Source organism: Colletotrichum abscissum (assembly GCF_030869225.1).
Source record: "Colletotrichum abscissum strain IMI 504890 chromosome Unknown Scaffold_68.1, whole genome shotgun sequence".
In the NCBI taxonomy this organism is placed as follows: Eukaryota; Fungi; Ascomycota; class Sordariomycetes; order Glomerellales; family Glomerellaceae; genus Colletotrichum; species Colletotrichum abscissum.
Genome location: NW_026850512.1, coordinates 33,916 through 57,402, shown reverse-complemented (window position 1 = coordinate 57,402; position 23,487 = coordinate 33,916). Strand labels below are relative to the sequence as shown.

The following is a 23,487-nucleotide window of genomic DNA, read 5'->3' as shown; positions in this document are numbered from 1 at the left end:
CGTTATTGCTGTGACACGAATAATCTCTGACATTGACCACCCAGAACATAGTCTGACAGATCGGCATGATACTTCATCTCATACTTACACATGCTGGGTCAAAGGGTTGGGCGAGTGCTGAAGGTCTCTCGTCACTGCAACACATCTGGCAATAGCACTCAAAGCGCCCTATGGGCAAATTTCTGATTGTAGGTAAGCATACTCGTGTCAAATACTCATGTAGAATACTCACGGAATACTCAGCCAGAGCATCCACGCACAAGGCCTTATATACCCCCTCGACCCCGTTTCCGTCACCAGCACAGCAGGCGCCCTCTAGGTCGGGGGTCAGGTCAAACTGTGGCGTGGGTGGTGGAATGGTTCATGGTCAACAATCAATTTATACGCCAACCAGCCTACTCGACGACAGGCTTAGCGAGTACCCGAGTTCGAGTCCCAGCATGAGCACCAGAAATTTCCCAGTATGAGCGCCAGAGATGTAGCCCCCAGTTCAGCACCGGGGGGGTGAACTCTTTTGCCTGGGCTGTTGAGGAATTATGCTTACTCAAATTTTGTGTACTAACTTATTCGTAGTGACAACGACTATCTCCCACAGCAACAAGTCATGCACGACTCTATATGTCTCCTCTCCCAAAGCTTGGGAACCAGATGCCTCTACCTTTCAAGGGATGACACTGGATATTTCGATTATCAAAGGCTCGATCAGGGGCTTCAAAATACCTTGCATAGGTGGAAATTCTGCGAGACATGATTGCCCTTTTCAGTCTCCTTAAGCACCGATTGGAAACCTTCTCTTGTTTGCCCGTCGACGGATAACGTGATGGGATCCATCGCACCTGCTCTGGATCTTGGTCCAGCAGCTGGGTTGACTTGCCTTGCATCAGATGGGCCCTGCTCCCCACTTCGGATTTATCGCACAGAGAACACCTGTTTCCGATCTGGAGCTGACATTTCCCAAGTTAGGGGCAAGTAATACGTTATGATCTCTCAAGTTTTGTATAACAAGTGACTAATCGGATTGAGATAAACATGTCGCACAGAACCGTGATGCCCACTTCCGGGTGTGTAAACTTTTTATAACGCAATGGCAATTTTGATATCATCTTGGCTGACTTTGCGCTTCTGGTATACAGCGGCAATCAAACCGACTCTGTTTTGAACCAAATTCGAGATGGCGGATGAGTTGGCGGACTTTTATATAAGCTGTTGACTAAGCCCGGCGGATGGTCTACGGTCTAAACCAACAATTTAAGATGACAAATTTACCCACGAACACATACTGCATAATGGTAACGTTGATCAGTGTTTGTTAGCTGACGAAATCCGCGAAGACGAGAATGGGGATTCTCGCGATGAATGAAAAAGTCGTGGCATATATCTCAAGATGTAGTACATATATCAAGACGAATCGCTCTTAGACACTTCTCTCTGTAGTTCATTCAATCCGTCCAACATCCCATTCTAGCATCTCAATCACTCCAACAGCGACATCCCATCTTCCAAAATGTCCCCTCAAGTGACCAACGTCGGCTTCATCTGCCTATCCTCCCGACCGTACGTACCTTAGCAGCCACGCTTGTCATTCCTTTGAAACTCACAGATACTAACAACGAAGATAGCGAATGGTCCTGGGCCGTCGCCGCTCACCTCACCTACTTCATCAACTCCAAACACTACAACTTCGCAGCCCTCCAAAACAGCTCCAGAGAAATAGCCCAGAGAGCAACCCGCCTCCACAATCTTCCGCAAGACACCAAAGCCGACGGCGACATCAGCGCCCTCGTCTCCGACCCAGACGTCGACCTCGTAGCCGTAACTATAAGAGTCCACCTCCACGCCGCCGCCGTCGAAGCCGCCATCCGCGCCGGGGAAAGCGCCGTCTTCTGCGAGTGGCCCCTGGTGCGGAACAGCATCGAGGCAGAGCGCCTGACGTCCCTGGCTAGAGAAAAGGGAGTCAGGACCTTGGTGGGGTTACAAGGGCGTCAGGACCCTGCTACCCTTTAAGCCAAGGAACTCGTGGAACGCGGGGCATTGGGGGATATGCTGCAGACCACGATGTTGTTCACGAGCCCTTGGTTCGGGCCTACGATGCCCGAGGCGGTGGGGTACGGCGCCCATATCGAGAATGGCGCTAATCTAGTGTCCATCTCGGCGGGCCACGCGCCGGACGCGATGTGTTTTGTGTTGGGGAGTTGAGGGGAGTTCAGGCTACGTTGGTGAATAACTGGCTATGGGTGGTTACCATTGACAGCGAGGGGAAGTTGAAAGGTGAGGTTGAGAAGACGGTGCATGATTATACCTTTGTGGTGGGGAGGTTTTTCGGCGGTTGGGTTGCGACTGCGGTTTGCTAGGACGGTATGAGCCAGGTTGACAAGAATTTCTTTTGGGAGATTACGGGGACAAAGGGGACGCTTTTGATTGAGGGTTTGATGGGGAATAACCAGGGATTCCCGCCGACGATCAAGTTCGTCAAGGCTGAGCCGAGTGCCGTGCTGGAGGTTGTTGAAGTGGATGAGGTCAAGGGGTTTTCGAATAACACGGGCAAGGCGTGGGAGGCGTTTGCCGGGGGTTCTGGGGAGGCGCCGGATTTTGACGTTGCTTTGATTAGGCATCGTATGTTGGATGCTATCTATAGGAGCAGTGAGCTTGGTACGAGGGAGGAGCACTGGTGAGTAGCCAGGCTATTTTGGGCGTATCTGCCAATCTTCGGAACCGGTTTAAGTAGAGCGCGGATGTTGACTGTTATTGCAACGATGGTCGAGATAGTACAGGAAGAATTCGTGGCCTTCTCTGTGAATCAAGGTTGTTTATTTAGTCAAAGCTCAGCTGAAGATGAAGTCGAAGAAGTTGGCTCGTGAAACCAAAGCTTTTGTTGCCATCTTATCATACAGGAAGTCTATACCCATCGGTTATTCCCATTTGTTGTACATATTCTATTTTATTATCCTTCTATTGCCAAGCAAATCAAGTCGCTCAGTGTCTGTAAATGGCGTCCGCCATCTTGACAATCTGGCACATCTCAACGGCATCGTGAACTCTGACAATGTCCGCGCCGCCCTGGACAGCCGAGACGACCGTGGCCGCCGTGCCCCAAATCCGCTCCTGCGGCTTCGACACACCAGTGAACTTGCCGACGAAGCTCTTCCGGCTAGACCCAACCAGCCAGGGGAACCCCTCCAGGCCCGGCCAGGAACGCAACTCGTCCATGTGGCGCAAAATCTCGAGGTTCTGCGGCCCCGTCTTGGCGAAGCCCAACCCGGGGTCGAGAATGATGCGCCACCGGCGCACGCCCGCGGCCTCGGCCTCGGCGACGCGCTCGAGAAGCTCGCGGGCGATGGTGGGGATCAGGCCGTCGGGGTAGTCCGTCAGCGAGTTCATGGTCGCGGGGGTGCCGCGCATGTGCATCAGGCAGACGGTGCGGTTGCTGCGCGCCATGTAGGGGATCATGGACGGGTCGAGCTGGCCCGCGGACACGTCGTTGATGATGTCCGCGCCCGCGGCGACGGCGGCCTCGGCGACGGAGGCGCGGTAGGTGTCGATGCTGACGGCGAGGTGGGCGAGTTCGGGGAGGGCGCGGACGAGCTTTATAACGGGGAGGACGCGGGCGAGTTCCTCGTCGGCGGGTACTTCGGGCCGTCCCGGGGCGGTGGAGCAGCCGCCCACGTCGACGATGGTGACGCCGGCGGCGGCGAAGGATTTGAGGGTCGCGACGAGGTTTTGGGCGTTGTGGACGCCGCCGTCGGAGAAGGAGTCGGGAGTGGCGTTGATGATGGCCATGACGTGGGTTTGGCGGCTGGAGGTGAGGGCGGCGAGGGGAGGGTGAGAGGCGGAGATGGGGGTGAGTGGTGAGAGGGGCGCCGCTGAGGGGGGAAGCTCGTTGAGGTAGTCCAGGGTGAGTTTCCAGGGGTTGGATGCGTAGAGAGGCTTTTCTGGGATGAGTCTGAGATGGAGTGTGTTAGTCGCCATGTCATGTGAGAGGACGTTTGAGAGAGGACGGACTCAGCCAGAGGTCGCAAGACGAATTCTCTCTCGGGTATGCCGATGTGAGGCACGTTGAGACGAGGATGCTCAATCTTTTCATCACCATACATGAGAATGTCGAGGTCAATGTTGCGGGGGCCCTTGTCTATCAGCTTCTTACGGCCCAGGGTGCGCTCAATGTCCTGGAGTTCATCGAGAAGAGCCAAAGGTTCGAGTTCAGTCTCGACCTGTATGTCATCCGATCAGTCAAAAGTTAATTGGCATAGCTACACTTTCAAGAAGTGCATGAATATCACACATAAAACCTTGAGCTCATGAACGGAGACAGAGTGAAGGAGAGATTTCAAAGAATGAGTGTCACTAACCTCACAGACTCCATTGACGAACCTATCCTGATCTAACACATACATGGGCTCCGTCTCCCACAAGCTGCTGGTGCGCTTCACCTTGATGCCGCGGCGATCCATCTCGGCGCAGGCCTGCTCGATCCAGGCCACGCGGTCGCCGAGGTTGCTGCCGAGCGCGAGGTAAGCCGTGCTCGGACCTTTAGGTTTGGCGGCGCCGCTGCCGCATCCACCGCCGCCGCTGCAGGCGCATCCACAGGCCGACCGGGTCTGGGCGGCGCCGGCGGACATGACCGGCGACGGGGTCCGGCGGGAGGGCATGGTTGCTGCTGACCGGGGGCGGGAGCGGGTGAGGAGTGCGGTGACAGGGTTGGTGGAGGAGGAGGGACTACCCCGTGACGAAGAAGTGCAGAACGTGCGCGAGGAGGATGAGGCTATGCAGGATGTTGCAGCTGCTGGTGATGCCGTCGTGAGCTGGAACCGGACAAGTCGCGGCGTTAGGGGCTGGCGACGCGCATTGTTGCTCCGTGCTAGGGCGCAAGCTCGTGGAAAGAGGGAGGGTTGGTGACGGAGGGGGTTTGGGGGTTTCATCACGACGGAAGGGAGAAAAGGAGGCCAACGGCAAAAAGCCCACAGTCCAGTAAGGTAATATCCAATGGGTTTGTGTGTCTTGTGTGTTGAGGGTCACTAAGAAGGAGAGAATCTTTTCTTGCAGCCAATGAGGGTCGGGTGTGCACCGTGGTGGTCCCTTTACAATCCAGTGATTAGGTAAGACGTGGAAAAGCGCGTAAAGTGGCTTTGGAGGGGTTCGACTGGAAATCAGTGTACGAAGTCAGGTATCCGTAGAATGGGCTGACCTAAGGCGAAGTAAGCTATTCCAAGGCGGGTAAGGAAGACGGGGGTCGTCGTCTAGGATACTAGATTGATAAAGAGGTGCAGACACTCGTCTGTGTTTCTAGGGAACCAAAGTCCGAAGTGCCCGCTTGTGGTTGCAACGAGGTTGGAAGATGGTTAGATCATGACATGATTCGAGCCGAGAGAGAGTTTACGGGCTCATTTCCAAACGTTCTGGAACGGATAAAAGCGCCTGGTTGACTCGGTGCTCAGGCCCGCTGTCACTCTCAGTAGAGAGCACAACTGTTCAATTCACCCGTCGCATTCGCAGTGCGATGTCAAGATGGGAAAAAACGACCGTGTCCGAAAGTGAGTGAGAGAGAGAAAAAGGGTAAACGTCAAACACAACTCCTACTTTAGTCCCCACGAGGCTTTGCAAAACGACTCCATTTTCACAGTAGATGTGAACACGGAAAGCTCAGACCGAGGTCACCGGTCCGAGTCCGATCGATGAATCAATCACTCTCGGGGTGGAGGGAGGGATGCATAAACGGGTTATGCTTTGGCCTGCTTATGTAAGGTACACCAAACTGTACTGTATCTTGTGCTCCTGTGGCCCTTGTGAAATTGTCCCGCTTCTGGGCTGGAGGCTGGTAAGTGACCCTCGGCATCTCTCAGGTTCCCCAGATCCACCCCGCTGGACTGACCCGCCTTGCCCAAACAGGATTAGTTGCTGAGGTCACAGGCGAACCTCGGCCCAGGACTCCCAGCAGGGGCGCATGGCAACGCTACTCCGCCCCTTCTTCCCCAGAAACCAAAACTGCCTTTGATGCCGAGCGCTACTACCACCGGAACCCTTTAAACCGCCGATTGCCAGATCTCACCTCTTCCCCCCAGATTTACTTGCTCTTCCTTTCATCTACCACTCTTCTTCCCAGGCCAAATTTCTTCGTCTGTACAGCTTCACGACCCGATATACCCAGATCTTTTTAGCATTTATCACATCCAGGAACACAGGCACAATGGCGTCACCTCGTAAGTAACCTATCCCGCTATCCGCACCTTGCCTGTCACATGGGACAAGATGGTCCGCCTCAGAGCTACTGCTGACACGTTCCCGCGATAACAGAGCAAATCCGCACTCCCATCACCGATCTTTTCAAGATCAAGCACCCGATCCTGCTTGCCGGCATGAACGTCGCTGCCGGCCCCAAGTTGGCTGCTGCTGTCACCAACGCCGGCGGTCTCGGTGTCATTGGTGGTGTCGGATACACACCGGACATGTTGAAGGAGCAGATCGCAGAGCTCAAGGAGTACCTGGTTGACAAGAACGCCCCCTTCGGTGTTGATCTGCTTCTTCCCCAGGTCGGTGGCAGCGCGAGAAAGACCAAGTAAGCATCGAACCACTCAACTCCACACGTCTTCTGGAGTGAAGGGCGCGCGGGCATGTGCCGCGTCTACAGCCTTTAACCGAGGCTAATTCCTTGTTCTTTAGCTACGACTACACAAAGGGAAAGCTTGACCAGCTCGTTGACATCATCATCGAGTCCGGCGCCAAGCTCTTCGTCTCTGCTGTCGGTGTCCCTCCCAAGCACGTCGTCGACAGACTCCACGCTGCCGGCATCGTCTACATGAACATGATCGGACACCCCAAGCACGTCCAGAAGTGCCTCGACCTCGGCGTCGATATCATCTGCGCCCAGGGTGGTGAGGGTGGTGGCCACACCGGTGACGTCCCCACCACCGTCCTCATCCCTGCCGTTGTCGACCTCTGCAAGAACACCAAGAGCCCTCTCCTCAAGGGCCCCGTTCAGGTCATCGCCGCCGGTGGTATCCACAACGGCCAGCTTCTGGCCGCCGCCCTCATGATGGGTGCCGGTGCCGTCTGGGTTGGAACCCGATTCATTCTCACTGATGAGGCCGGTGCCCCCGAGGCACACAAGGAAGCTGTCCGCACCGCCGGCCACGACGACAACATCAAGACCCTCATCTTCACCGGCCGTCCCCTTCGTGTACGCAAGAACCCGTACATTGAGAACTGGGAGACCGAGCGCCAGCAGGAGATCAAGGAGCTCACCGCCAAGGGTGTCATTCCCTACGAGGCCGACCTTGAGAAGCTCATGAACTCAGGCGACGGTGAGGGCAGCGGCGAGAGCGGCAGCGACGATAACGCCGCCGAGGTCGACATTGACGATGCCCTCGACCAGTTCCGCCCCTTCCTCATGGGTAAGGCCGCCGCTGTGTGTAATGACAAGAAGCCCGCCAAGGCAGTCATGGACGAATTTGTAAACGACGCCGTCGCATGGCTCCAGAAGGGCAACAAGATGATTGCCAAGTTGTAATTGTTAAAAAGCGTAATGTTCTTTTTTTTAGTTGGTCGCATATTTGGGTGTGCGCCAGGAGAAGCCTATGTCTGGCGCCTCCCCAGGGCCTGGAGTTATGAGGCTCTTGTTTTGTATATTTGAGATGAACTGAGATGGATGATTGCTAGCATACCATGAAATGAACTACAAACTTCTCTTCATATAAGTTGACACTATTTTCCTGTGACGCCATTGCGGCATTCCCAATCTGGGGAAGCCGAAAAGACGAACAATTCTCCAGTTCCAAATTCCAGAGAACTTCCGTCTGTGCTCGAGGTCTGATTGAATTTTTTCTCCGACAAGTGGCCAGTAAGGAAATGGGACGTGACTGGAACGGCTGACCCCCCAAAGTCGCAACGTGTTCTCGCACTCTCTTGCGCCCAAGTTTTTTTGTAGAGTTTCCGCTGCCAAGTCACACATGAACACGACGGACCCTTGGAAGGCTAAGCGCCAAGTGGATACTTCACATGCTTTAACCTCTCTCCCCGTCTCTCCACAACGCGTTCTCGGCCGCAGATCAACTCCTCAGCGCCAAGACAGAACACGCTAGACAACAGACAAGAACATGGTGACGAAGCTCAATTCTATTCATTCATACTTATGTATTAGACCCAAACCAACCAAGCAAGTGTCAATCCACTCCCCCGTCGCCGGCTTCTGTCTGTACGCCTCATGTGCCGGGATGCAATTCAAATCTCAAAAGCCCTCAGCATGCGTCTTTTCCTCCCTTCCCGACCTCGAGATCCCCACGATGACCCTCCAGGCTCACTTGATAAGCAGTCCGTTGTGAAAAAGCACACAAGGTATCCTTTTTTCGCGTCCGCCTGCTGTTGTCCAACGTTCTGCTTTCGTTACCTTCCGACTCCCCTGGCGTAAGGCATTCGTCCCTCTAAACGGTGTGAGGCGGGGACCTTGGGATATGGCCGCTTTCTATATCTCAATGGCAAAGTGAAATTCCAATTTCAGTTCTGTCGTTTCCAGTGACGTCATGTCGAACCGCTCAGCTTCCGAGGTAGGCGCGGATGGCACCCTGCAGCTTCTGGCTGGCCTCGCCGGCCAGCTGACCAAGGTTCTCCAAATCGTCGCCCGCGGTAATACCGAATCTACGAATGAAGTCCTTGGCGGCGCCCTCGAGGTCGCCGTATTCCTCTTGCGGCTCATCCTCGGGGCGGCCAAAGTATGCGTTGGACGAGATGGAGGTAGCGCCCTCGAAACCTTGCAGACGAGTCTTTGCCTCGGCCTGTTGGTTGGGGTCGAAGGAGCCCTTGCCGAAGAACTCATCAGAGGAGATTCCCTTCTGGGCGCCAAACTTGCTGCGTGCGTAGTTCTCGCTCTCATCTGCATCGCTGTTAGTTGCGCATTCGTGATTTAGGAAAGCGGTCTTCTTACCCTCAGTCTTAGCCTTGATGGGGCCAACGGAGCCGAATCCACCAGTTCCGGCCTTCTTGGGCGCTGCGGCGGCACCCTTGGCTCCACCAACCATGCCGAAGCCCAACTTGCGAACACCCATGCCCAAACGCTCCATCTCGGCGTCAGACTTTTGACGGGTATGGCTGGATGATCCGTATCCACCCGAGGGAGCAGCAGGGGTAGGAGCCGCGACAGCATCCACCTTGGCGGCTTTCTTCTCCTCCTCAGCCTCAGGGTCGTAGCCCAGCTTCTCGATGCGCTCCGCCTCTTCCTTAGCCTTCTTCTCAGCCTCGTCGAAGTCGATGATATCAGCCGTGACCTTCTTGACTCCAAGCTTGGGGGCCTTCTTGGCTCCCAAGATGTTGGCCTTACGGGGTCCGGTGGAGGTCGTAGTCTTGCGCAGGGCAGCAGAGGTGGTTACGCGGCCGGTAGTGGGCTTGTTATCGCCTTCCGTTTTGGACAGGGGCGAGGAGGATCGTGCAATATCCTTGCCGGCACCGTTGTTGGCGTTGAGGAAGGGAGAGGCGGTTCGGCCGACGGTCGGAGGAGTGGAAGTGCGAGAAATCGGGGGCGTAGGCTTCTTGATAGAGGGCTTATCCCAGGAAGAGAAGAAGTCATCGTCAGGCTCGCCAGCGGGAGTAGAGGTATCGGCGTCGGTAGCGTCGGTGATGACAACCTCGCCGGGGTATCTGTCTCGTCAGCTTATCTGGCACTCAAGAATGACAATTTGTATACGTACTCTTGAGCGTCTCTTGCCGCGCGGCGCTTCAGCTCGTCCTTGTACTTGGTGGCAGCGCTGGATTGGTACTTGGTCTTGGGGTCCTTGCTGTTGAGGGCAGCAGTACCTCCATTCTGCTGGAAGAACTTGGTAGCTGACTCATTGCCGCCAACCTTCATCACACGCAGCTGATCCCACTGCCATTCTGTCGTCAAGGTCAGTCAAGGGAGGGAAAGTAAGACGGTCTTCCGAGTACACGTACGGTCGAGGTTGGTGGATCGGACGAAGGAGATATGGACACCGAGGTTTCGGTGGTTAGACGAGCAGTCGAGGCAGAGGTAGATGCCAAAGGGAACTGAGGTCCATGTCGGGTACTTGGCGCCGCAATCGAAGCAGATCTGTGGTGTGCGCAAGTCAATCAACACTGCGCAACATAGCAAACTTTGGGCATAAAGGGGTGCAGGGTATTGGGCATACCTTGTTCGCAGGCTTAGTCTTCAATTTCTCAAAGATCTTGAGCGACTGCTGCTTGGAAGCGAGTGCAGCCATCGTGACGGTATTGGCAAAAAATCAGTTGTGTGCTTCTAGTCCTGGAGCTGAAAGCGCAACCTGTTGCGAAGGCCGTGATATCAAAGGGAGCGAAAGAGGGTGCAGGTTGCGGGTACAGAAATGATGCGCAAGCGAGAGCGAAGCAGGGAGCGGAGTTATCTGAATTTCGTGTCCAAAAGTTCAGGAGGCAGTCGCCGCCCTTGGGTGAAGTGGCATGTAGCCAAAGCGCTAGACCTAAAAAGGCTAGATCAATTCCCCCACAGTGGGCTGGCAATTGGGATTCTGCCAAGGGCGGTCAAGAGGCTTTTGCAGAGCTCGCCCAGACCAGCTACATGGGGAGCTCCAACTCTCGACTGCCGAGCTCTTTTCGACCACTACCGTACCCTGCTTGCTGCGGTTGTACGATGGCTGACGTCGAACCACCATGATGAAGACGACTACCTGTTCGAATGCGATCCGCGCAACTGCGAGATTAGGTCTTGCGCCCCGACTACAACCTCTACTACTCCAGCGAAGCTATGCGACGCAGTACGGTCTCGGAACCACCGCCTCGACAACTAGCTCAAAACGAAAGAAAGTCACACCATTCAACGACAATGGGTCGGTACCTTGGTCGCAGCTTTCTGGGGGAGAAAAGGCAGCCAGGGCGACCCAGCAGACCTTCAACTTTGGACTGATTTTGGCTGGTATCGCAGTGACGGCAAGTCAAATGACTTCTACCCCGCGGCAACTAGTAGCTAACGATGGGGGTGGTCTAACAGGGCGGAGTTGCATATGTTTTGTGGACAGATGTCTTCTCTCCGGACAGCAAAACTGCTGTCTTCAACCGAGTCGTTGACAAGATCAAGGCTGATCAGAAGTGCATCGAAATGCTGGGAGATTCGAAGAAGATTGTTTGCCATGGCGAGGAAACGTATAACAAGTGGCGACGAGCACGTCCGATTGCGTATGTCGCTTCTCCCATGACAAGGATCATATAAGTCTGACTTGATTAGCTCTACTATCAACACGGATTCGAGAGGCCACGAGCATATGCTCATGCATTTCCATGTCGAAGGGCCCCTCAACAGGGGTGTGGTTTACCTCCACATGATCAAGACGCCCATCTCCGGCGAATTCGAATACAAGTACCTCTACGTTGATGTGAGAGGGCACCAGCGACATTACCTTGAGAACGCAGATACGGCGACCGGTTCTGGAAAGAAAGGCGTCAGGTTCCTCGGCATCAACTGGGGATGATCCCGATATGCAAAAGGGCAGTGGGTTGAAGTGAGAGCATGTACGAGAAGCATTTCCTTGTAGTGTAAGATATCAGCATCCTTGCCAAAGCTTGGAGGGCGTGTAGCATACGTATTGATCTATTCGAATGCTTTCAGCTTGGCATCGTTATACCGTAATCCATGATTTTGCCCCAAGAATCTCGCTTTCGCCACCTTCAGGCAACGCCGTTAGATGCAAATGTGACTTAGTCTAAGAATGCATGTTTGTCTTTGTTCATCCCGTTACCGTTCCGATCAGACACAAGTTGCCTATCATCTACTACTGCCAAGGTCATGCCAAAACTGTAACAGGCACCGTACGCCTTAATCTCCTTCCTTACCACGATAATTCAGGGATAGGTAACACAAAATTCACATCAGCCCATTCTCTCGCCATGCAACGAGGCCTTATCATCTCTCTTCAATGGCCTGTGCCTCACTTGTCTTTGGTGATGCCACTGAAAGTCGGGTTGCAATGACGCCACTAGCAGCGTTGGGTGTTGTTGGACCTGTGGCGCTAGATTTCTGAGGCTCACCAACCTGCTGACCAGCTCCGAGAACCGAGCTGGGGGTGTACGTTGCAGGAATATTTGCCGCTACGGTCTTCTTAGCCTCGTGGTAGAGACTGAAGCAATGGATGAGAGCCTGGTCAACAGACATGTTCTCTGGGACAATGCCAGTGTCGAGGATCTCTTTGAGGTGGTCTTCGACCTCGTCGAACTCCGCCTGGTCGGAGCGGTAACGGTCGGGCAGTCCGCTATTGTGCAAAAGTGCGAGTATTCCAGCATTGATAGTGTTCGTAGCCGCAATTATGGTGATGGGAGTGCCGTTCTTGAAAGACATGGAACCGATTGCGGTAAGGATCGCTCCGAGAATGATCTGAAGAATGTAGGCAACCCATCGAATGGAGCTCATGCCATGGTACATGTAGAAATACTTGGTCCGATGCCAGATGACATCTCTGTACAGTCCATTCGGGATTCCTTTGGGTGGATAATACCAACATGAAGGATGAAGGGCAATGTGGCCTTCGGTATCATTGACACCGCCGATTCCATGAGCAACGATGGCCCATTCAGAGGGAGTGAGAAAGCGATATCTAACCCGATGTTGCTTCTGCTTCTTCAAGCGAGGCCGAAACGAAGACTGGTTAGGCTCGTCTGAGCTCTTCGAAGTGTCAGGCCGTGTGTTGTCATTATCCATCTCGGCTTCAATGCCGTCGAGCTGCAGAGGAGGGAGTTCTCGCATGACTGTAGTCTAGGTGGTGCGAAGAAGAGGTGAGTGGAGAATCGAAGAGGATCTGATGCAGCTACTGGTCTCTCAAAAGAGTCAGTCTAGCTCTGTTACAGATCATCATTGATTAGAAAGACTTACAGGACGCCTTCGCAGAGAAAGCTGGATTGCGAGGCAACGGTCTAGAGACACAGCCGCGACTCGACAAGGGGAACCTAGGATGATGGAGGAGGACAAGTTGGAATGGTATGGAACATCTTCACCGTGGGAACGTTAAAAACAGCAGGTTCCATATTTGGGAAGGTGTTGGCCGGCGTTCCTTTCAGCTGCCCTCGTATGTCTACCTTCATCGGCAAGAACAACTCAACATCACCTTCCCTCAACCGACTGAGTTCTTGCCGATTGCGGCTCGTTCACGAGACGGCAATAAGCATGATCATAACCGGAAAGGATCTCAACTGCGTCTTTGCGACACCTGCCAAGGGATAGTCAGGGATTGGAATGGTTGTCTGCTTAGCAGGAACGTCTCTTCTTTCCATCAATTGACTTGCTAGTCTTACTTTCACGGAAGGAACTGAAGAAATTGTGATTGTTTGCCAGAAAACAGCCTCGAGACCTGTCAGGTATATACCTGAGGCACCTAGGATTTCTCGTAACCGTCTTTCCCTGTCGTGGGTTCAGGTGAGGCCCTTTCACGCTCGCTTGCCGGGTGACTCAACACACCGCCCACACCCAGGCTTACACCTCACATCTTCAACCTCACCCCGAACACAGATCACTCACCTTTATTCCGATTGCAATTGAAGCTATTCCATCAAGAATACATCAACAGACAGGCCGATTGGTCAAGTGGTAAGATCCTTGCTTTGGATTCAATGAATTATCTGCAAGAGTCCCGCGTTCGAACCGCGGATCGGCCCCTTTTTGTTGGCTATATCTCCCTATGAACCCGCCGATCATTGATCTAAGGCATGGCGAGCATATTGAATTGAGTAAGAGGGTCTCTAGCTTCTCTAGGACGAATTAGTTTGTGATCAACTTGACCAAGCAGTATGATAAGAGCATTCATCTTTCTCAAATAATGAACGAAGACTGCCTACCTAGAGCAACAGGTTATTGTTAGGAACGAGTTAAGAGTATTCACTGATCTAAAGGTGAATATTTTATGGATAAACACTATTCTTTTAAAATGATTGATATGAAATCTGGTTTACACTGTATTTGCTGTCTTCGGCTCCTGAAAAGTAGTGAAGTCGTTGCTCAGTTGGATAGGGCACCGAGCCTGGCAATGAGCATCGTCACTCGAAGAAAATTTGTAGTTGCAAACATGATCCTTCATTCGAAGGGGCTGATCTTCGAGAAGACTAGGCATGCATGGTATGATCAGTTTTGTTGACGGAAGATGTGCACATGTGCTTCTTCCAGCCGAATGCAATAGTTGGGTAGATCTACTAATAGCAGTTCCAAGAAAGCTTTACACCAGTTATACATCATTTCGCTCAAAATGAATAGTGTTCTATAGCTTTTCTCATAATTTTACATGAAGGTCTACCTTGGTGTCTCGGTGCTAAGACTCTGACCAGACAGTCAAAGACTTACTGTAGCCTAAAATCCCATCACAAACTTCGATGCACTTGCACCAGAATCCGACGCGCATGCTTCACCATAAATCCAACGCTCGGCACAATCCCTTCCAATCCAGGCTTGATCTGATGCAAATGGTCAGACGAGTGCTGCGCATCTCACTGCTTGGCTCCCTCACGGCCGCGTAAGCGCCGTGAGCAGCGCGGCTGACACAGACACTCCTGATTTGCTGTCGCTGCACTTCAGCTCTGTTGCCTAGAGGCAGGCCCCTCCAAAAGCCCAAAGAAACAACTTCACAAATTCCCCTCTGCCATCCCTCCAGCACGCTTCCGATGCAACGTGCGTCCATATCAAAGGGAACTCCCTCAGGCAGCAACTTGTAAGAAGGAACGGCAGGGGTTTACAGGTACATTGACGTCAAAACAAAAGACCCTTGGTGCGAGGCATATTCGGTGGGTAGTGGCCCAGAAATGGTAGGGCTGGAAGAGAGACATATATGTGATGATGTCCATCCCGTGCTTGGTCAGGCAGACTCTCTGTACAGCCACAGTCTACTAAACCGCTTAGAACTTTCCCATCCCACTTGCCTGCCTCTTTAACTTCGTGTTCCTTGGTGCCCGCTAGTCGCATTTCGTCTTCTTCCAATGTGCATCCCACGCCCACGCAGACACACAACGCAATCCACCTCACCCATCACAAAACTCCCCTACCAACGCCTCGGTTCCCCTCCCCCAACGCCCCGCATGGTCCCCAAACCCAGCGCCATCGGAACCGTCGCCGCCATGCCCACATCGCCGGCCCGGACACCGGCTCTCGCCAACCCGCCAGCCTCCTCCTCCCGCGTATCCCTCCAGCACGAGCGCCTCCTCCTCGAGCTCCTCCCCTTCAAAGACGCCACAAAGTTCCACGACTGGCTCGACAGCAACTTTGTCCGCGGACCCTGGAACGAGTTCAACGCAGACTTCCTCTCCCGCGCCATCGCCGACGTCGCCGCCGCGGGCCCCACCGGCGGCCTACCGCCCGGTCCCAGCGCCGTGCCGGAGCCGGACAAAACCCGCACGGCCCAGGCGGCGCGGGAGGCGCTCAACGGCCGCAAGGCCAAGTTCTGCGTCTACCGCCCGGACAAGAGCGCGTGGACGGCCGAGGACCACCACGTGCGCTTCATCGTCACGCTCGTCGCGGACAACATGCTGCAGAACCTGTGGTACGAGTCCGAGTGGAAGAAGAAGGGGCTCGACATTGCAAAGGCGGCGTACGAGGTGCTCATCTTCCTCAAGGCCACCATGGTGTACGCGGACCCGAATCCGCCGAGTTACTCGGCATGACGCCCCCGTAGTTTCAGGACTATGGTCCGTATTGTTGGCAGCTTTTGGTCTCTGTCTCTGTGCATTAGCGTGGGGTTGAGAAGTGTGGTGTCTGTTAAAATCGTTGAATGAGGCTGTAATCGGTGCAATGGCGTTTTTCTTACGGCGTATCAACGGCGTCTTTTGGTTATCTGGCCTATGTTTCTTCTTCCCTGGCAAGGATTGGGAGCGGTTTGGGTTTTTGGGAGGGTTCGACCAATCGTAGTCGTCCTATTTTGAGTACATTAAATCTACAAAACGAAACTGTCTCGAGAAACATTTCACATGCAGAACACATCATCGGCTGATAAGCTAATCACGCCAACGTTCGATTCTGATGTAGAGTTCGGAGCCCCTCCCCGGTCTTGGTTGAAAGCACGTGATACTTCCGTCTTACAGAGAGAGAGGAACTTCCTGACTGCCTTTCCGATACGGCGCTATGTCGGCCTGAACAATCCGGAATGTGCTTCCGGAGCCAATGTGAAGCTGTGATGCTTGGGTTATCCCGCTAGGAAAATGATATATTACCCTTGCGTCTCGAAAGGGACTTAGCAATCATCAGCCCACAGTCTCTATTGCGATGTAAAAGGATTCATGCCATACTGGCCACTACTGCGTACATGGCGTCGACATGTGCTTGAGAGACAACAGAATGAGTACAGTTGACTTTTGATAAAAGCCCATGTTCGTACCCGTATCTTAGCTTCCTCACATGAATGCTCTCCAAATTCCAATCTCAACGCCGAGGCCGAAACGAGGGAATGCCGTCGTATCCTTAGCAGGAAAGCTTCTCCTCAACACATGGCAATTATTCCGATTGCTAGCGAAGCCATCAATCATGCAATTGACTTGCCGAGAATCGAGCACCTGCCACGAGGGATTCCGGGAAAAAAGGTCTCGACCTTTCCTTCGCCGGGAAGTCTGTTATTTTGTTCTTCATGCAGCATGAGCACACTTCAAGGAAGCATGAGCATGAGCATGAGCCAGCTCTAATATTGCGGGGCAAACGGATTGGTGAAGGGGAAGGGAGGGGTCAGAGACAGCAATCAGCAAAAGAAAATGCTGTTCAATTGACATGTGAAGGTGTTGATAGACACATTTCACCCTAGCAAAAAAGGGCACTGACGTAAGGTTTCCTCCGTTGGAAGTGCGGAGGAATAGAGAGCCGCAACCACCCACACCGGCACCGCCCAGCCCTCTCTCTTCCCGACTTACCGTAGACTTCCCGAGGCGAAACATGACAAACTGTGTCCCGACGAACTCTCTGAAAGTTTTCGATCCAACCTGGAAGAAAGCAAAAATCCGTTGGTCTCAATACGCGCACGCCCCTTCGCTCCCCTTCCCTCTATGAGTCGTCAAAGAAGGGATAGAGAAGCCGAGCATACCTGCCGTGGCCACTCAGAACAACAGGCTCAACTTTCTGAATACCCTCGGTTACTTCTGCGTTTGAAATGTCGAACGGAATTCCTTCTGGGTAATATGTGCGAAAGACAGATTGAGCCCTGTGTGTTCGTACTCTGTGCGAAAGCTTCCGAGAAACCCAAATGATCAAGGAAACGGTCGACCATCTTCCCATTCCGACGTTTGTCGTGATTACCGTTAAAAGAGCAGTCCACGGTTACACCTGCAACTGGACCAATGCCTTTCGGGCCGGAAAGAATGTTGCAATTGCGACTTCAGCTACAACCGTTGCTATTGTATATTTGCCTCCTTTCAGTATCACGGGAAACAGCGGTCTAGAATCTCATTGTCCTCCCCGTATATGCAGGACGATAATCCGAGAGACGAGGGGGAAACTCAAGCCACAAGCAGCCAAGATGTGCAAATGAGCAAACGTACGCAGCATTGGAATCCAGTTTCGGTAAGAGAAGACGTCTCTCTCCCTCTCTCTCCCCCCGTCTCGCCGAGCACTTAGCGAGCTGCTCCGGCGGCGATAGAAGGAAGGGACTCTTGGGAGTAGAGGGGAGAAAGTAACTTGAGGGTGTGTTGACGGGCGGGCGGGGGAAGCGGGATGTGTGCATGATCGCTGCAAGTCATCCGCTGCAAGGTTTGCAACTCTACTCATCCTACTGTTACGCAAGCAAGTCTGTCCATTTATCCTAAATACGAGTTTCTGTTTCTGTTTTCTCTTTCTTGTCGTGCGTGTGCTATATTCATCATATACTTACACCCCACACTCTCATAGGTCTAGGCAATCCTTGGACTCTACCTTTCTCTTAGATCAAACCACTGCTGAGTGCTCAGAGTATGTGTAAAGTAACAAACATGCACCCAATCTAGAAAGATAACCCGCACATGAAGATCTCGGCATTGGTCGCGGCAACGCGGGCCAGCGGGAGCGGCGGTGTGGGGGAGGTGGGTGGCACTGGGGCCATCGAACGACTCTAGGCGGGGGTGCCACAGAGCCAAACTGCGGAGAGACAACTGCGGAGACAACAACGAACGAGAAGGCAATGTTGTCAAAGACTTCGCGGGCATCAAGCAGAGGCGCAACGCGTATATCGGTACCTAAACAGCCTAAATCGTGTGATGGAAAGACAAGGAACGAGCCGACCTTGTAGGTTAAGTCGAGTCAAGTAATGCTGCCCATCGATGCATAGCAACATGGGAGGGTCTAGAACGAGGTTCTGTAGCAGAGTTGCGTGCGTTGTCACATTGCGGCTCCCGCCAATGAAGATCAGAACCCGGGGTTACTACAGTCGAACTTGGTGCTTAGTCTTGCCTTTGCTATGTCATTAGGTTGTCCCTCGAGTCTGAAACTCGCGGCTCTCGCTCTTTGGGGGCTACTATCTTGGGCTGTGGTCGGTGGTAGTTGTTCGTCTTCGCCGCCGCCGCCGCCGCGGCGGAAAGCCGGGAAACATGGAGCCAGTGTTAGACGACGTCCGCACGATTAAGCGGCGTTGTGGGCTGACCAAGGAGCGGGAGACGCCTGCAGTCCTGCAGCAGGAATCGTCTCAAGTCCCTGATGTCACCCTGCGCTCCTCGAGTCCTGATTGCTTGCTGCGCGCTATATTCGTATGGAGTCAGGTCTCCAAGTGGGCTGGTAAAGAGGCCGTTTCTGCAGGACCACGACAATCTGGGACCGCGCATACAAGCCCGGCCCCGTCCGCAGGCTCTGATAGGCACGAATAGCTATGCAGAGAGAGAAAGAGAGAGGCCTTTGCCACCATCTGCCCCCGCGGTTGCATCGGTGTATGCGACCCGCGGCGAATGGGCGATCTGTGCAGTAGCTTCTCCCGCTGAAGGTCGCTCGCCCAGTTGTGTCTGCAAGTTTTGGAGGCTCAGAGAGGCTGAGATACGCGTTCTGCTTGTTTGAAGGGGCGTAAGTACCTGCTTCGCGTTGCTTTTTGTACACGCAAGAGTGCTGTGCCACCGATTTCCTCCGCCGGAGCAGAAGGTCTGTAATTGTATCTTGATTCAATCAACTTGTGACGACGTGAGCCTATGGCTGCAGAGACAAAAGAACACTACGTGATTTTTGGCCGTGATCGGTTGTAGACGGTAGTTACGATGGAGGTCATGATGGTGGTGGTTGCCATCGACGATGTCATATCAAATATGTGACTTCCTCGATGCGGAGAAAGAAGAACGGAGGGGAAAGGACACCAGTGGCACGATCGATCTGCTCCCCCAGACCAGATCACCCAATCTAGACCTCCCTCTTTTTCCCCCTTAGATAATGCCGCCGCTTGCCTTGTTTGTGACATACTACAGAGCGGTTCCGCTGTCTGGTGCGGTTAGAAGATACATCATACATCACACACAGATAAGGAAACATCGGCTGATGATGGGTAGAAACATAGTTTCAGGCGGGCCGCAACTTGAGATTTCTCCTGTTTCCTTCTCTCCGGCGTCAGCCGATAGGACCTCGGCCTGGCTCAGCCGACCGGGGAAGGGGGGGTGCTGCGGCGGCGGCGGAAGGGGAAGGACGGCATTGTGCAGTAGTTTGGTTGGGATTTGCTCCTCTGTACGAATAGGCGCACCTACTATTCTACCTTGAAGCTGGAACCTCGCTGCATTTGGGGGCTGTGGGTGTTGGCCTAGGATCTGGATGGGCTACCTGGCGTTTGATGTCTCGATTTTCGGCAAGATCGTAAGATGGAATATGGCCTTAGGACTCCAATGTTGTATTCGTACGAGCAAAGAAAACAAGCGGAGAAGGGAAGACTGGCTGGGGCAAAAGGGCGGGGAACGCGGGAATTACTTGCGGCTCGCGAGGTGCGATTTGGACGTCTGTTCAAACTTCAACGTCCCATCGACGCCAGGTTCTTGCTTCGGTTCAAGTTTGTAACTGAATCCAGCAGTGATGCAACCGCAGAGGGCCCATGGTATGTATGTATGCCACCTTGCATTGGAGCGATGCCATGGATGCCATAAGTGCAATACACAATTGCGACAGGTCTTTACGCAACTTGTACCTACCCTCCAGAATTATCTAATTGCTCGACCGCTTACTTGCTGTGGATTACCGCGTTTGGCTTGTAGAGCGAATTGATGCCAATAATTGCGTGAGAGCCAAGGGTAGAAATGGCATCATTACCTAGAGACAAGTACAAAAAAAATCTCACTTGGTCCGTACGTTGCAGGGTTGAATAACAAACACCTAACAAACCATTGCAGATTCTCGGTGCGGGCTCGATAGTGAAGGTGAACCCTGCTGCGCCTGCCGGAGAATAATAAATGAAAGATGTACGTACAATATACGTGAGTTGCAGCCCGGGCCATGTGGGAATAACTTCACAAAAGCCAGGTCTAATACCTACCAATGCCAATGCCCAATGCTCGATGCCAGTGGTTCCAGACGGGGAAGAGATCCACTGGCTTATGTCACCCTAATTGGGTGGAGAAGGAGGCTACTTCGGTCTGGAGTCGATAAGCAAGGTACACTAGGTGCGGATCCGCAGCGGCATTAAAAAAATCAAGAGGCTGAAAAACAGACCAGAGGGTTGAAAATGAGGTACCTCAGACTCCAGAACTCCAGTCTCCATAGAGGGAATTTTCACCTGCCAGCGCGAGAGGGAAAAAAAAAAGAAGTAGGGGAGACAGGGGATCACCCGTCGCAGGGCTGTGACTTGTTCATTGTAGGGACCAGGAAGCAGGGTAGGTACCTTATGCCGTGGACGGGAGGGACCAGGAAAGGGGGGCGTGGACGTAGCAAAACGTGCTCGGAAGATCTGGGGCGCCTCAGATACCTACCTACTGGACACTTTACTCCAGAGGCTCTGACGGAGCGCGAGATGGTCGCGAGAGTGGAATGCGACCGGGGGAAAACACCTTACTCGAGTTTACCACAAAATCTCAAAAGTCACTTCTTCTCCAGGAATACTTGTGTAGGCTCTGTGCCTGGCCCTCCCACCATGCCCGCTGAGGGCCGTTTTGCTTGGCATCTCGTCAATACTGCACACCCACGCAAGGGACGAGAGCGAGCGATGTGGAATCTACCCTGTGTGACAGTTCTGCTGCAAATACTTTACCTTTCCAATAGCACCGAGTCCAAGGGCCGATAGGAGACCCGTAGAAACCCAGCTCTCCAGCCTGTGTGCATCTCTATTGACCCTGAATATCAATGATACGGCGGATAGGCACCGTAACCTCCCCCTGAAGGCCAGCGCTCATGGGAACCTGGCAGCGCTTGGCGCGCAGCTGAGCCCTGCAGAGGTGCTTAGCCAGCGCAAGCAAACAGCGCGCACACCTTGGCACCCTCCTCTGTGACCAATGTGCACAGGGTACAAAATTACCTCGACGAGCTTTGAGAGACCAGTGTGTCCGCGGACTGCAGAGCCCGGCGCTGCAGAGCGTGTGGGGTCCCTCGATCTGACGCCATTTTTTCCTTCGAGAAGAAACGGGGCTCTCAAGGGGCGGGAGAAAAAGATTCCCCCACGAAAACCCGTCACTCCTCCCCAGCAAAAATAAGTATCCTGAATCTCAGAGTGGAAAGTCGCGCTCCCCGATGAGTAAGCCAATGGCTCCCTCCACCTCACCTTCTCACCTCAGCCATCATGGTCCTCTTTTTTTTTTTTTTTTCTTTTCCTCTTCCCCCTTGATGAGCCAGCTGCATCCGGACTTGCCCGGAGCACCATGACAACACACACTCACCTTCGCTCACTCACTAAACTCACTCACCCACTCACTTAGATCTCACACACTACTCCCTAGCCGGCCAGCTCCATCTCATTCCGCACTCCCAAACTCACTCTGGGTCTCCTTGCGACTTCCCAAAGAGCGCTACCGCACCGCAGCCACTGCGGCTCAACCAAACATGTGGGCCCCACGATGCCCAGGTCGGGGTCGGGGCCCCGGACGAGCCACGGCCTATTATCCCCATCTCTGCCCCTGAGCCCTGGAAGTGTCTCTGAGCTGGTGCTTCCAAGCGGTCCGCGTCAAGCCGACATTTGGCCGATGGTGACGATGGACTTTTCATGCTCTCGGTGGACCCGGCTCTTGACCGACCATTGCTTCTTATCGGTCCTTAACCGCTGAATCTCTACCTGTGGCGGGTCGCCCGTCATATTTGGTGGAGTTGCACTAGCTTTTCCTTCCTCTGTCTTTTTCCTCTCGCCTCACCCTCAACTGTGAAGCTTGAGTATTCGTAACATGACACACTCCGTCAGTCTCGGAATTGGCTCCTGGTTGGGTTCGTTTTTTTCATGACCAGTCTCCAAATTCGTCAAAGTCTGGGGCTGGGCAGCCTAGGCTGAGATTTTGCCAGGGCCGCCAAGGGGAAGGCCGTCAAGGGACCACATTCCGTACCGTATTATCGATTCATGCTCGTCCTATCTGTCGGCCAAGCTCCGGTCCTTCACCCGGAAATTTTCCACCATGGTCCCTTCTCCGCCATCCCTCTTTACTGCTCGGCCAAAACCTGGTCATCTCGGCCGCTAGTCGCTGCCTCACCCACATCTTCTGCCTCGTCGTCTTCGTCATCACCGTCGCCGCCATCGCCGTGGCCGTCTCCGTTGCTACCCCGGTCATCCTCGCTTTCGGCCGCCTGGGTCCCCAGAAGGATGTCTTCGCTGCCTTGCCACTGCGGCGGCGGGCCGGGAAGCGCCGACTCGTCTTCTCGTGCCCATCCGTATTCTTCGTCATCTTCCTCGCTATCGGGCACCTCGAGGCCAGCCTCTGCCAGCTTGCGTTTCGCTCGTGGAGCCGTTGGAAGGAACACCGATGGTTGGCTAGTGTCGTACTGCACGCCAACCAAGCCCGTCTGTCACGATAACGAGCCATGTCAGCAAACCACATAACCTCTTGCCTTGGAAACTCCGCTTTTGCGAAATTATGCCGGAATCGTGACTGCCCAACGAAAATACTGACCGCCTCAACTCTAAACGCCGCTGCGCTCTGCATCATGTCCGGCCCAGCCTTGCCGTCTAGCTTCTGCACACCGGCGAAGCATACAGACCACGGTCGCTCTTCCTTCCATACCCAGTCTCTGAACAGCACTACCCGCGTCGACATGCCCTGTTCCCATACCCCAGCATTAATGGATGGAATCAATGTCGCGCTCCGTTCCAACTGCATCTTGGTTGCACATTGCGACAGGACCACCACTGCGCAGTCGCGTGTTGCTGCTAGTTTCTGTAGGGCACTGGTAATATACTGCAAAGCTTGCAGCCGCTTCGCTGATAGACCTGGACCTGCATAATATGAGTAGACAACTTCGATCTGGTCCAGGACAACTGACCTTTACCGCGCGACTGATCTTTTCTACCGTCGGGCGCTTTGGGAAAAACGTGATTCACCAAAGCTGATAAGGAGTCTATCACAACCACAGCCGAATTTGCTGGCACTGTCGCCGCCGTAGGACGGCAGAGAAGTGCTATCAGGTGAGGCAGGCTGGGGCAGCTATAGTGTGCAAAGTGGTTCGTGGCC

General features: G+C 53.7%; 8 protein-coding genes across 8 annotated transcripts; 4 read left to right on the top strand and 4 right to left on the bottom strand.

The window, feature by feature from the left end:
• Positions 1 to 1,504: 1,504 nt before the first annotated feature.
• CABS01_15506 (oxidoreductase family protein) lies at positions 1,505 to 2,672 on the top strand (the record flags this gene model as incomplete). The annotated part of the gene is made up of 3 exons (XM_060548841.1): positions 1,505 to 1,554; positions 1,620 to 1,965; positions 2,352 to 2,672. 3 exons carry the CDS (start codon positions 1,505 to 1,507, stop codon positions 2,670 to 2,672), a joined length of 717 nt encoding a protein of 238 aa, XP_060391723.1.
• A 301-nt stretch (positions 2,673 to 2,973) lies between these two features.
• On the bottom strand, positions 2,974 to 4,646 carry CABS01_15505 (dihydropteroate synthase; the record flags this gene model as incomplete). The annotated part of the gene is made up of 3 exons (XM_060548840.1): positions 2,974 to 3,940; positions 4,000 to 4,208; positions 4,347 to 4,646. 3 exons carry the CDS (start codon positions 4,644 to 4,646, stop codon positions 2,974 to 2,976), a joined length of 1,476 nt encoding a protein of 491 aa, XP_060391722.1.
• Positions 4,647 to 6,181: 1,535 nt separating this feature from the next.
• Positions 6,182 to 7,501, top strand: CABS01_15504 (2-nitropropane dioxygenase; the record flags this gene model as incomplete). The annotated part of the gene is made up of 3 exons (XM_060548839.1): positions 6,182 to 6,194; positions 6,289 to 6,550; positions 6,655 to 7,501. 3 exons carry the CDS (start codon positions 6,182 to 6,184, stop codon positions 7,499 to 7,501), a joined length of 1,122 nt encoding a protein of 373 aa, XP_060391721.1.
• A 1,021-nt stretch (positions 7,502 to 8,522) lies between these two features.
• On the bottom strand, positions 8,523 to 10,199 carry CABS01_15503 (uncharacterized protein; the record flags this gene model as incomplete). Its single annotated transcript, XM_060548838.1, has 5 exons — positions 8,523 to 8,860; positions 8,912 to 9,621; positions 9,672 to 9,855; positions 9,913 to 10,048; positions 10,128 to 10,199. The coding sequence occupies 5 exons, from the start codon at positions 10,197 to 10,199 to the stop codon at positions 8,523 to 8,525; spliced, it is 1,440 nt and encodes a 479-aa protein (XP_060391720.1).
• Positions 10,200 to 10,623: 424 nt separating this feature from the next.
• CABS01_15502 (uncharacterized protein) lies at positions 10,624 to 11,438 on the top strand (the record flags this gene model as incomplete). The annotated part of the gene is made up of 3 exons (XM_060548837.1): positions 10,624 to 10,893; positions 10,961 to 11,145; positions 11,195 to 11,438. 3 exons carry the CDS (start codon positions 10,624 to 10,626, stop codon positions 11,436 to 11,438), a joined length of 699 nt encoding a protein of 232 aa, XP_060391719.1.
• A 431-nt stretch (positions 11,439 to 11,869) lies between these two features.
• On the bottom strand, positions 11,870 to 12,706 carry CABS01_15501 (uncharacterized protein; the record flags this gene model as incomplete). The annotated part of the gene is made up of 1 exon (XM_060548836.1): positions 11,870 to 12,706. The coding sequence occupies one exon, from the start codon at positions 12,704 to 12,706 to the stop codon at positions 11,870 to 11,872; it is 837 nt and encodes a 278-aa protein (XP_060391718.1).
• A 2,312-nt stretch (positions 12,707 to 15,018) lies between these two features.
• CABS01_15500 (uncharacterized protein) lies at positions 15,019 to 15,600 on the top strand (the record flags this gene model as incomplete). The annotated part of the gene is made up of 1 exon (XM_060548835.1): positions 15,019 to 15,600. One exon carries the CDS (start codon positions 15,019 to 15,021, stop codon positions 15,598 to 15,600), a length of 582 nt encoding a protein of 193 aa, XP_060391717.1.
• A 6,862-nt stretch (positions 15,601 to 22,462) lies between these two features.
• Positions 22,463 to 23,136, bottom strand: CABS01_15499 (uncharacterized protein; the record flags this gene model as incomplete). Its single annotated transcript, XM_060548834.1, has 2 exons — positions 22,463 to 22,822; positions 22,930 to 23,136. The coding sequence occupies 2 exons, from the start codon at positions 23,134 to 23,136 to the stop codon at positions 22,463 to 22,465; spliced, it is 567 nt and encodes a 188-aa protein (XP_060391716.1).
• Between the last annotated feature and the right edge of the window lie 351 nt (positions 23,137 to 23,487).